Source organism: Lynx rufus, unplaced genomic scaffold, assembly GCF_022079265.1.
Source record: "Lynx rufus isolate CCGP_SWC_20201006 ecotype Redwood Valley unplaced genomic scaffold, mLynRuf1.p SCAF_12, whole genome shotgun sequence".
NCBI classification, from domain to species: Eukaryota; Metazoa; Chordata; class Mammalia; order Carnivora; family Felidae; genus Lynx; species Lynx rufus.
Window position 1 is genome coordinate 5357027 of NW_025814826.1, and position 13278 is coordinate 5370304.

A 13278-nucleotide genomic window follows, 5' to 3' on the forward strand; every position below is an offset into this window, starting at 1 on the left:
TCTTGATGGATAGACACTGTAATTATTATATAATGCCCTTCTTCATCTCTTGTTACAGTCTTTAGTTTAAAATCTAGTTTGTCTGATATAAGTATGGCTACTGCAGCTTTCTTTTCACTTCCAGTAGCATAATAGATAGTTCCCCATCCCCTCACTTGCAATCTGAAGGTGTCCTCAGGTCTACAATTAGTCTCTTGTAGACAGCAAATAGGTGGGTCTTGTTTTTTTTTTTTTTTTATCCATTCTGATACCCTATGTCTTTTGATTGGAGCATTTAGTCCATTTATATTCAGTGTTGTTATTAAAAGACATGGTTTTAGAGTCATTGTGATTTATGTAGGTTTCATGCTTGTAGTGATGTCTCTGGTCCTTTGTGGTCTTTGCAACATTTCACTCACAGAGTCCCCCTTAGGATCTCTTGTAGGGCTGTTTTAGTGGTGATGAATTACTTCAGTTTTTGTTTGTTTGGGAAAACCTTTATCTGTCCTTCTATTCAGAATGACAGACTTGGCTGCATATTTTCCCTGTTCATTACATTGAAGATTTCTTGCCACTCCTTTCTGGTCTGCCATGTTTCAGTAGATAGATTGAAACTACTACCCTTATGTGACTACCTTATGTGTAGGTTAAGGCCCATTTGTCGCTAGCTGCTTTCAGAATTCTCTCTTTATCTTTGTATTTTGCCAGTTTCACTATGATATGTTATGCAGACGATCGATTCAAGTTATGTCTGAAGGGAGTTCTCTGTGCCTCCTGGATTTCAATGTCTGTTTCCTTCCCCAAATTGAGGAAGTTCTCAGCTATGATTTGTTCAAGTACACCTTTGGCCCCTTTCTGTCTCTCTTCTTCTTCTGTAACTCCTGTGATACAGATATTGTTCCGTTTCATTGAGTCACTTAGTTCTCTAATTCTCCCCTTGTGATCCAGAATATTTTTTTCTCTCTTTTTCTCAGCTTCATCTTTTTCCATAATTTTATCTTCTATTCCACCTATTCTCCCCCTGCCTCTTCAATTCTGGCTGCCACCACTTCTTGTTTATTTTGCACCTCGTTTACAGCAATTTTTAATTCATCATGACTATTTTTTAGTTCCTTGATTTCTGCATAATAGATTCTCTGCTGTCTTCTAGGCTGTTTTTCAACTTCAGCAATTAATCTTATGACTATTATTCTAAACTCTTGTCCAGTTATATTGTTTATATCTTTTTTGATCAGTTCTTTAGCTGTCATTTCTTCCCGGAATTTCTTTTGAGGGGAATTCTTCCGTTTCATCATTTTGGCTACTTTTCTGTCCCTTATGTGTTTTGAAAGCTTATTATGTGTCCTGTTCCTGCAAACACGACTATATTAAAGAGGGATCATACACTGTCTAGGGCCTGGCCCTTCAGGAGGTGTATTTGGAGAGTTTTACTTGTTCTCTGTTGTTGTGACTCTGGTTGCTTCATCTCCCTACTCGTAGTGATGTTTTGAACCCTCCAATAAGTGTGCTTTGATTTGTTCTTGAAGTAACCCTGGAAAGTAAAACAAAGAAACAAAAACAAACAGAAAGCAAAAACACTCAAACACACACACACAATCAAAAATCCCAAAAACAAAAACCAGGAACACCAGCTACAAGTAAACAACAGGTGGAGGCAGATAAGGAAGAGGCCTTACCCCATACAAAGAGAGACATGACAGGGACGGGGAAAATAAAGGGTACAAAAGGACCAGAGAAACTATATGGCTTAATCCAGAGAGAGAGAAAGGAAAATAAAGAAGGAGGCAGGGAAAAAGAAAATAAAATAATTTATCTAGACAGAGAAACTTTCAGGCTTACCCCCAAGAGAGAGAAGGAGAATAAAGAAGGAGGTGTAGAACACGTATCGAGAGAATGGGTTAAATACGTCTGCTTAAACAAACTAGCAACCAACAACCAGAGTAACCGGACTAGAGGAGGGACGAGGTAAGAAGGAGAAAAGGAAGGAAGACTGTATCTACATAATAAGAATTGTCTGAGAATTAAATCAGGCAAAGCAGCAGCGCTGGTCTGGAGGAGGGGCTGTCTGGTTCCTCCCTGTCAATCCCGCTCCAGGAGATGGGCAGTTACCCAGCGCTAGGGGGCACGGTTTGGTGTGGGCGGGTCCGCCTCCACTGTGGGCCCCCTGTCTGTCCCCAGTCTCTTCTCCATGGACAGCGTGTCCCAAACTACTGTGTTCGACCCATCTTCACTGTGGTGTGGATGCAAATGACAGGGTTTGTCCTGCTCCGCCGACTCCCACGCCCAGCGCTCAGCTGGGATTTAAACTCTGGCTCTGCGCCCCCCACCCCCACTCCGCCCCCCGGTACTGGGGAAGCACCTGTCCACGTTGCCCGGTATGTGGTCCTCAGCCGGCGGGTGCAGGCAGGCTTTGTCCCGTCCCACAGCACTCCAGGGAGGGGACCACTGTCTCCCACTGCAGACGGCACTCCTGACCTAGCCACCGAGCCGGGGCTGGCTCCCCTCCTCCCCTCGTGGGAGAACAGGACAGGCGGCCCCAGTCCAGAAAAGGCCCCACAGTTAGAGATGCGATCCCTCTCCATCGCCGGTCGCCGGTCGGAGGTTTTTCTCTCGGCCAGATACAGTCCTGTGCTTCCCCAGCCGCACTTTCTCTTCCCTTTGTTGCTCCGCAGAAGAGGATCCCTCTCCTCCATTCGTTTTGTCTTCCCCAGTTCTCAGTCATGCACCTGGGACCCGTCAGGTTGTCCTGCTGGGTCCCTGGACGTGAGACTGTCTCTTTTCCTCCCCGACTCTCAGAGTTAAAAGTCCTTTAGCTTCAACAGTACTTTGATTGAAAGAGGAGGGAACTGCGGGTCCCCTCACTTCTTCACCGTGTTCCAAGATCGATATGGTGTATTTTTGAATATTTATTTGGAATGCCAAATTGAGCTTGTATTCCCGGGATAAACACTACATGGTGATGAAAAAAAAAATTATTGCTGGTTTCAATTTGCTAATATATTAAGACTTTTTTGAAAACAAATGTTCATGAGGGATATCCATATACACATCTTGTTAATGTTTTAGTGGGATTTTGGTGGCAGGGTTTTTGACGTTTTCACGTACGTTGTGCAGTGGTAACTCCTCCTTTATTTCCACAAAGAATTTGCTTAACAGTAATAGGATATTCTTCTTAAATCATTTAGTAAACTCGCCAAAGAAGCAATCTGAGCCTAGAATTATAGTTTTTATTTTGTCTGAATTAATCTCTTCAGTGCTTATAGGACTTTTTCTGATACTCTTTTCTTCCTTTGTAAGGTTTGGTAAAATGTTTTTCAAGATTTTTTTTTTTTTGCCATTTTAACTAAGTTATGAATTTAATTGCATGAAGTTATTCATCATATCATTTTATTATTCCTTTTAAGATTTGTTGACTTGCTCGACTTGCAATAATACTACCTCTTTTGTTCCTGATATCAATAACTTGTATTTTCTCACTCTTTCGCCCCATCACCTTCCCCATGGGTTTTATTAATCTTTCCAAAAAAAACCATTTTTGTCTTGGTTAATTTTGTCCATTCTTTTGTTTCAATCTTATTATTTTCCACTTCACTTTTATTGTTTTCTATCTTCTATTTACTTTGATTTATTTCCTCTTTCATACCTAACTTCTTAAGGTGAAAGCATAGATCATTAACTTTGTACCTTTCTTTTGTGCATTCGTTTAAATCTTGGAATATCACTGACAAGACTGCTTTAGATCTGTCACAGAATTTGACATAGCATTTTATTCTGCTCAAAATGGATGTAAATTTGAAAGTAATATGTTTATGCATTAAAATAGTGTCTCATAAGAGAAAATGCAGATAAACATCAAAAGAAAAATTAGCTAAAACAAAGTATGAAATCCTTAAGATTTGAAAAGTAGAAAAACTATATTCATGCTGGTTTGGAGAAAAGCCTGTGATCCTCTTCTTAGCACCAGGAAAGCTATGGAACTTTAGAGTGATAAAAATGGAAAACAAAATCACTTCCTTTTTCAACACATTAGTTAATGTTAGGAGTGTCACCTAGGAGCTCTCATGTTTGAATTTAAGTGTAAGATTTAAATAAAAATTGGGAGTCAATTATATCAATAGTACATATTTATCAACATTTGCACCTTCAAAATTTATAATGTTTTCAAATAACGCAATTCATCAAACATCAAGAAATACGTATTCTAATCCTGACTGTAAAAATTACTGCATTGTGAAAGCTGAGTTTAAGACACCCATTACTCATACTTAGGTTTCTCGTGAGAATCTGATGTGAAGCTTTTTAGTTTCAATTTCACCAATTTAGATAGCATCAGTGAAGGTACTTCCAATTATAGCATATGCCTAGAACATTTATAAAGAAAGAGTCCATGCAAACTTTATTTGCATCATGGAAAATGATGATAACTACCAATATGATTTGCAAGTAGGTTGAAACGTGACAGTGAATGGAACTTTGTAGATGAACCAAATTCTGCACAATTGTAAGTATGGGTCATAAGCGTAGGTCACTTGGGATAATGGAATTCAATAGCAGTTCTACAAGGTTGTATGTTTTTATTAATAAAATTGATTTCTGAAATCAAAGATAAACACATGGGTATCCTTCAGGGTCCCATTTTAGTCACTTAGCCTACTTGCAAAACTGTGGCTTTGATAGAAGTGAGGTAAAAATGTATTTTAGTAACTGATTTCATGGCATTATCGAGGATCTGGAAATATACAATGTAGAATGCAGTCTAGCATATTTTGGTGTTCTGACCAGTGGGGTGTTGTGATTTTTTTTTCCTGCAGGTGCTCCAAGTGACCAGAGCAGTGGTACCTCCTCTCCTCTTTGTGACAGTGGGTTGCATCTCAACTATCATCCCAACAATACAGTAAGATGGCCAAGGCATATTCAGACTAATAAGGAGATAACACAAAGAAAGGCGGAAAATATGTGTGTGTGTGTGTGTGTGTGTGTGTGTTCCTATTTTCCTATTTTCCAAAAACCGCTATTGAATCTCATTGCTCTGATGTAGTTGAAGTCCTTGTTTGCTTCATCCTCTAAGAATTACGATAAACCAGGGGACATCTGGGTGACTCAGTCGGTTTAGTATGTGACTCTTGGTCCACCTCACCAATCTCGCGGTGAGTTCGAGCCCTGCAGCTCTGTGCTGGCAGTGTGGAGCCTGCTTGGGAGTCTCTCTCTCGTCTCTGTCTCTGCCCCTTCCCTGCTTGCGTGCTCTTTCTCTCTCAAAATAAATAAGTAAACTTCAAAGAATTAGGATAAACCAGGAAAAAATAAATAGGCCAATTATTAATTTTTTTTTCAACGTTTATTTATTTTTGGGACAGAGAGAGACAGAGCATGAACGGGGGAGGGGCAGAGAGAGAGGGAGACACAGAATCAGAAATAGGCTCCAGGCTCTGAGCCATCAGCCCAGAGCCCGACGCGGGGCTCGAACTCACGGACCGCGAGATCGTGACCTGGCTGAAGTCGGACGCTTAACCGACTGCGCCACCCAGGCGCCCCACCAATTATTAATTTTTAAATTTTTTTTGATGTTTTTGTTTTTTGTTTTTGTTTTTTTTTAAGAGAGAGAGAGACAGAGCACAAGCTGGGGAGGAGAAGAAAGAAAGGGAGACACAGAATCTGAAGCAGGCTCCAGGCTCTAGGCTGTCAGCACAGAGCCTGACTTGGGGCTTGAACTCATGAACCATGAGATCATGACCTGAGCTGACGTCGGAGGCTTAACCGACTGAGCTACCCACGTGCCTCAGTCAATTATTTTTTAATGTCATTTTTCTCCTCTCAGGTCTGCATTAAGCCTTTTGCAAGTTAATGAGACTAACTTCGTGAGATCACATAACATCATGTAATCATTTTATCATAGTGCATATTAGACGTAATTTCATGCTCTAAATGATTTGACATGATTTTTATCATTTTTCCTTTGAAATCATTTAGCTGAAAGTAGCTGTTTAATTTTCCTTTTGGTAAGATTTCTTAACGATCTGCCGGCATACCAGGAAATTAACACAAAGCGAGAAAGATCTGACATCATATTAAAACATAATGAATGTTAAACTACACATGTATTTAATCACTGATAAAATTGGCATGTTTGTTTTATATACATTTAATAAAACGTTAAATTTCCTTTTTCACTTGTAGTTTGGGGCAAGCAAGTTTTTTTGTTTGTTTTTGTTTTGTTTTGTTTTTTAATAAACATGTTTGAACTCCTTATATTTCACCCTTCAAAATGTTCACACATCTTCAAGTCAAAGCAGTTTTCTCAGGTTACGTGCGAGTCGAACTTTCCGCTGGGATCACAAACATGAAGAGCAGCAGAGCAGAGATTAAGCAGGAATTTATTTTCCTATTCTGCATATTAGGTTATAAAACACCTGTAGCTTCTGACTTGGATGATTCGTCTTCCACTTGAAATTCTTGCCCTAATTGTGGCGTTTTACTCTTTTGAGCATCTCCAACCTTCATTGTACCTCACTGCATCACTACTGTTCTTTACCTGCATGCCTTAGGTACTCGAGTCCTTTAATAGTTTTATTATTCTTTGCTCCTAAAGAGGAACCCTTGGCAAGACCAAGGGTTACCTCTACCTGCATCAACCAAGCACATCTGGGTGTATTTAATCTGATCTCCTCTCTTATTTTTGTTACCAGAGAAATAATTGTCACATTCTAGATGACATTTAAAACACTGATCTTCAGAAGGTGGCAAGATCTGAGTAGTTTCAACAGTGATTTCCTAATGAGTAAATAAATAAATACATTCTGTGCCGCCATTACCACACTTCTCAATTAGTTGACTTCCAGTCTCCAAACAAATCTTCACGTCTTACCTCAGGAACCGCTCACCTTCTTTCCTTACGATCTAGATGCTCTTGGTGCTTCTGATGCCCTTCCAGTCCCCTTTACGGGGCTGGTGCACCTACTACCCCCAGCTGCTGTGAGTGCTGGTTACCTGCCCCCCAAACCGCCCCATTCACTGCTGACCTCTCTTGTAAGGACCCTGTGCCTAGGAATCTGGAATCACCACTCCCGGGGGATGGCTGCAGCCTACAACTTGAGGCTTCTCTTCAGGAGTGCCCATCTCTGGCGAAGTTGCTCCCTGTCTCATCCACTGCTTCCCTCAGTCCTCACAGGTTTCTCCTGAGAACTTTCCCTTCTCATCTCATTGACCCAAAGTCCCCATCTTAGCTCTGCTCCTCAGACACGAAGGAAGAGCTCCTTGACGTCAGAGTGGAGGAAGCTGTTTAGTCATATTTTCATTCTAATTCTTGTCCTTGTACCCTTGGATTCCTTTATGATAATGAGAAGTAGAGAAGTCACTATGGGTGGGCTATAGGTAAGAATCAGTCAGGTTTTAACTTATCCCACTGACATACATAAAAACATGTGTGAAATTAATTTCATGAACTGTGCCTGTATGGGGTTGCTTGCTATTATGTCCTCCCTTAAAAAGGCATAATTAAAACAAGAAAATCACTCAGTAATTCTATAACATGACTGTTCCAAGTAAACCCAGCTATATAAAATTAAAAAAAAATTGTCATACATTTTCTTTACAGGGATTATGTTTTTCCATTTTCAAGATGCCTTTTGATTTGCTTTTAGCATTAGGGTTGAACATTATTTTGACATCCCTGAAGATTTTTTTTTTTCCTGAAGATCTTTAAGTGCAAGCGAATTCATGATACTTACCATGATTTTAGAGAATAAAGATCCAGACATATGTAAATTGACATAGAATACATTAAATAAAAAAAAATCAATGTGTTTCAATTAAATGAATTTTTGCTGAGAACCTACTTTTTGGAAACACTTTTTTAGGTACCGTGGGGAGAAGTTAATTGTGTTTCCTGACCCAGAAAGTTTAAAATTCAGATCTATAGACAAATGCATAAAATTAACTATGATAGAAGCAGAAAAAGAACAACGGATATAGCCTTCTGATATCAGAGAGAAGGGCTGCTAGAGACTTGGAATATCGGACTTAATTGAGCTCAACAAACATTGAGGGACCACAAACCAAATTTTGTTCTGATGCCTATCATGGAATAAGGGTTCAGGCGTGATCAGATCATACCGACTTACCCAGCCGGGTGCTATCCTGTGTTTCTCTTCTATAAGGTGTGGAGAGTAGAGGATATTGCTTCTCAAAGATTTATAAAATTAGGAGCAGTCAAAGGCATGCTTTCTTCCGACCCATCAGTAAATAAATGAACAGTGAGAACTGGGAAGGAAGTATGTACTATGAGACATATTTTCCACAGAATGTGTGCACGTTATAAATAGTCTCCTGAAGAGAAACATTCAATTCTCTGATGTGTCTAAATCTTTAAGTCTATCCTGGACGAGGCAACCCATTGTTTTAATTCCTATGCCTTAATTATTCTCTGAAGCAAATTTTGAGTAAGTAGGCATGAGTTTTGTTTTCTGAAACAGCATTTTAAGCATATGGGAAAATATTTTAACATTACCCCATCTTCTTACTAAAAATATAGTCTAGTCCTTCTAAGGACCCCAGGTCACCAATTTTAGGGGATAAAAGAGTCCTTTGGTTTGCCAGCCAATATGAAAAAAAAAAAAAAAGAATTTGTTTTGTGTCCACCAGAAGACTTAAATTCAGATAATTAGCTAACCAAATTCTGAGAAATGTTTTTCATAACTGTATACCTTTAATGAATATTTTTTTTATGCCAAGTCCTTAACAAAATCCAGATCAGCATTTTGCTCTGTATTCGATTCTATTTTGGTATGATGCTATTCTTGAGTGGCAATTGCATGGCAATATACTTTAAAATGTGTTAACTTTGGGGAAAAGAATCTATTTTAAAGCAAAGAATATCTAAATATTACTTTTCCATTCACATTATTAATATTCTAAGAAACAACATTCTTGACATTGAAGAACAAAGCTCCTGAAAAGTAGTTATGATCCTTGAAATTAAAAAAAAATGTTGGTTCTAGCTCATATATAATTAAAAACAACCCTAAGACTACTGTTAAAGAAAAAACTAGAAAGAGAATTTTATTCAACTTTCACAATTAAATAAAGATAAATAATCTTCAAAGAGCACTATATATTCCATTATAAATAAAAGATCTATAAAACGAAATTAAAACTGAAAGTTTCAGTAGCTGAAGTGGGACTTATTTCATATTTTTTATAAGGAGGCAATATAAAAGAAAGTGACAATGGCAACTTTGAGTAGTTCCAACAGTGATTTCCTAATGAGTAAATAAATAAATACATTTATTTATTTAAAGTATCAAGGTGCAGTGCTACATCAAAGACGTGTCAAATCTCACATATATTTTCATACTTGAAATATTTCATTTCATATGTTCATAGAAGACTATGAAGTCATATAAAACATGATTTGTAAAACTTACCATACTCGTGTGTTGGTGATTACCATTGTCCTCAATAATCCATCGCTTCAGTCATTATGTTCTGTTACGGTTTCTATGTCATTTGTTTGAGGAACATATAAAGTGAGGGGAACTATTTGTACTTTTCAAGAAAGAAGAGGAACCATCATCTTTAAATAATTTGCCTAGAATCATGTAGCCAAAGAGTGAAATAATCACGACAAAAATCCTAATTATCCTTTGCATAGTTTCACTTGCAAGTACGACTGGTAAATGTTGTGCGATGAGAGACGTGATGGTCCTAGAATCGTAAAGATGTAGATCCGAGTGGATCTGCCTAGCACTTTCATTTGCAGCCTGGCTGACTTGGGTCAATTATTTACTGTAAAATTTCTCAGGAGAGCCCCATGTGCATGGAGTCCTGTGAGTGGGTTCCAGACATACTCTGATATGTGCTTAATAGTCATTGGTAGACCCTGGGACACTCTCATTCCCTATAGTCTGCTCTGACCACAGAAACCTAGTCTATGTACCCTAGTATGTTACTCAGGATCATTATTTCTTCGAGTGCCTTCATGCAGAAAAGGTGGGGAAGCAATAATTTAATGGGCCTAAAAAAAGCTTTAGGTTTTGTCTTTTGTAAGAGGAGCCTTTTAATAAGCTTATCGTTGGAGATAGGCACAATAAAACACAGATCATTTAAATAAATTGCTCCTCGGTTAAAGGACTCGTCAGTTGGGAAATTGGCATTTTGGAACCCAGGTGATCTGATTCTGATTCCGAGCCTGAGCCTTCGTCACCCTGTTTTATACTGCCACCTAACTGACCTCATTTCACATGGTGACCGTCTATAACATGAGACATCAAGGCCAGACGCAGGATTAACATGAAACCTACATTGGTGCCTTTGCAGTCACAATATAAGCATTAAAAACTAGGTGTCTTGGAGATCAATCACCAGTAGGGGCCCCCTCACTGGATGGTCTTAGCAAGGCTGCCCTTGCCTTCCTACCCAGTGTCCTCAACAACTGGAAGGATTTAGTAGATATTTATTGGCACAGTGGGTGCATTAACATAATAATGCCAAACAGCATGTGACCTTTAGTGAAAACAGTGGAAGCAATTTTGAAGAAATTAATACCTTAAAATGTTAGAGGTGCCTGACTGGCTTAGTCAGGGGATCCTGGGACTCTTGATCTCCGAGTTCTGGGTTTGAGCCCCCTGTTGGGTGTAGAAATTACTTAAAAATACAATCTTTAAAAAAATGTTAATGATAATATTGAGACTAATGGAGTTTCAAAATCTAGACTAAAATAGAATTTCCTAACATCATCACTCAAAAATTATAGAATCTATAGAACATAAAGAAATCGGATCATGCCTTGGCCCTTACAATCCATGCAAACTTAAACATCAAGATTATTCCAGGTACTGCTGCCAGGAAGAAATTGTAAAGTAAAGCTGAAATAATGAAAGAAGCCTGGATCATCATCAAGTGTGAAAAGCCCAAATTTTATTCAAATATATGTTTCTTCTATACATAAGGAAAAAGACCCAAACTTCTTTTTTTTTTAATTTTTTAATGTTTATTTATTTTTGACAGAGACAGAGAGACAGAGAAAGAGAGACAGACAGAGACAGAGCATGAGTCGGGGAGGGGCAGAGAGAAAGGGGGACAGAATCTGAAGCAGGCTCCAGGCTCTGAGCTGTCAGAGCCCGACGTGAGGCTCGAACTCACGGACCGCGAGATCATGACCTGAGCCGAAGTCATACACTCAACAGACTGAGCCACCCAGGAATCCCAAAAGACCCAGCTGTTTAATGAAACTTAAAATACATGTAATTTTAAACCAGCAGTGGTTGATTTAACATCAATTTAAAACAATATAAGAACATACAAACATTTTATAAACGAAGTTAAAACACTGGACAGAGATTTCCTTGAGTAGTTTTTAAAAGTTGTTTTATAAGAAATTCATTCTACTCAAAAATATTTACAAGTAACTGATAAATTACGAGCATGTATAACACTGTTTAGCGCTTAGCCAATACTCAGAAAATATTGGGTAATTGAATGAACGACAACTTATTCTTATATTTGTCACTCATTACTTCCTTGTAACTTGTCCCATATTTCCATTCTTGAATGAATTGAGTTCTGTCACCCTTTTATTTTTTTCTCCCTTCTCCCCACTCCATTTTTTCATAGGCTTTCCCTGCCATTCTTCATCTCCATTATTCCCTCCTCATTTTCTTATATAATCCCGTTAATAAGGAAGTTAAAAATACAAATTTATTGGTGACGAATATGGATTCCTTTCTGAGGCATTCTATAAATGTCTTTTGATTATTTAGGGGGAAAAAACGATCCATCAAATGGAAAGTATTCATAACATAGGAACTCAAAACACAGAAATGAAAAAAAAAAAAAAAAGAAAAAACCAATACTGATTGTTTGTATTCTTTCAGGACACGTTGTCATGTTCGTCCTGGCCAACATCTCCAGGCTTGAGATGGGAAAAACGATGGTGTGACCTTAGGCTGATCCCACTGCTTCATTCACGTTTCTCTCAGTATGTGCCTGGGACAGACTTGAGTCGGTGAGTTCACGCCAGTGAGTTCTGATTTTCTGTTCACTGAAAAGAGGCCTGCAACCAAACTTTTAACATCATATGGCTTACGATTTTTATTCGCAGCCCATTTCTAATGGTAGCAAGAAGAACTAAAAAAAAAAAAAAAAACCAATAGTGTAACTCAAACATTTATGAATCTGATGATAAAAGACATCCAGTTAATGCCCTGACTCTGCTACTAACTTGCTATAATGGATTCAGTGTCCTTAATGGATATGGTTTTACTGGGTTTTGTTTATTTATCTTAGTTTTAATGTTACTTTTTTCAAGGAAATTGTATAGTTCTTTTAGATAGCAAGATTTATCTTCAGGTACTTGATACTATTCTCATATTATTATCTTTTTAAATAAGTGATGTCCTTTTCATTCTTGAATATTTTCCTCTCTTTTTGTCTTGGTCGTTTTTGCCATGGGGTTGTAACTTTTGTTCATTTATTTTTTCAAAAGCCTAATCTGGGGTTTTGTTGAAGCTCTTCATTATGTGTATGTATTATAAATAATGAGTTTCTGCTTCTTTCTTGATTGCTTTCATTCCATAAGTTCTTAGGCTTGACTTTTTGTTCTAGTTTCTTGAGTTGGATGTTCTAGGGATCCAGAAACTTCTCTGTAACAAGTGGTATAGTAAATATTTTAGGCCTTGAAAGGCCTTAATATCTCTGGCACAACTACTGAATTCTGCCTTTGTTTCATGAAAACGGCCACAGACATTATATAAATGAATGGGTATGGCTGGATTCCAATAAAACTTTATTTATAAAAAAGGTGGCAGGCTACATTTGATCTATAGGACATAGTTTGGCAACCTTTGGTGTGATCATTAATTTTTCAGACTTTCTTTGCTAATATATGTAGTCAGCAGTGCACGTTTCCATCAAAGTCTGCTTTAGCTATACTCACAAATTTCAGGATTATATCTTGATTTATTTACATTGCTTTTGAGTGTATCATTTGGTATAGTTTTCTGAGTGGTGGCTCAAGGCACTAAAATATACATACAGATTCACATCACAAGTATTGATGACTTATCACTTTGAACGACGTACAGAAACATTACTTCCATTTAGTTTCCTGAATCCCCCCTACTTTGTAAGTGTAATTATCTTAATTACTTATACAGATATCAAGCACCATATCAGGTGGCATTATGGTTTTAGCTTCGGTCATCAGAAATTATCTTAAAAACTTAATGGAAAGTTATTTAAAGTTCTAAGCCTTCTGTTACCATTTCCTTCCTACTTACAAAGTGTTTTCTTAGCCCTTCTTTAAAG

General features: G+C 38.0%; 1 protein-coding gene across 2 annotated transcripts in view; it reads left to right on the forward strand.

Annotated features, from left to right (window-relative positions):
* Window positions 1-13278, forward strand: part of SNTG1 (syntrophin gamma 1) — a 333569-nt gene that overhangs the window by 122305 nt on the left and 197986 nt on the right. For both annotated transcript variants that reach the window (XM_047073716.1, XM_047073717.1), the window contains exons 8-9: window positions 4791-4873; window positions 11847-11977. In XM_047073716.1, coding sequence (XP_046929672.1) covers window positions 4791-4873; window positions 11847-11977 — 214 coding nt within the window. The remainder of the gene's footprint in view (window positions 1-4790; window positions 4874-11846; window positions 11978-13278) is intronic.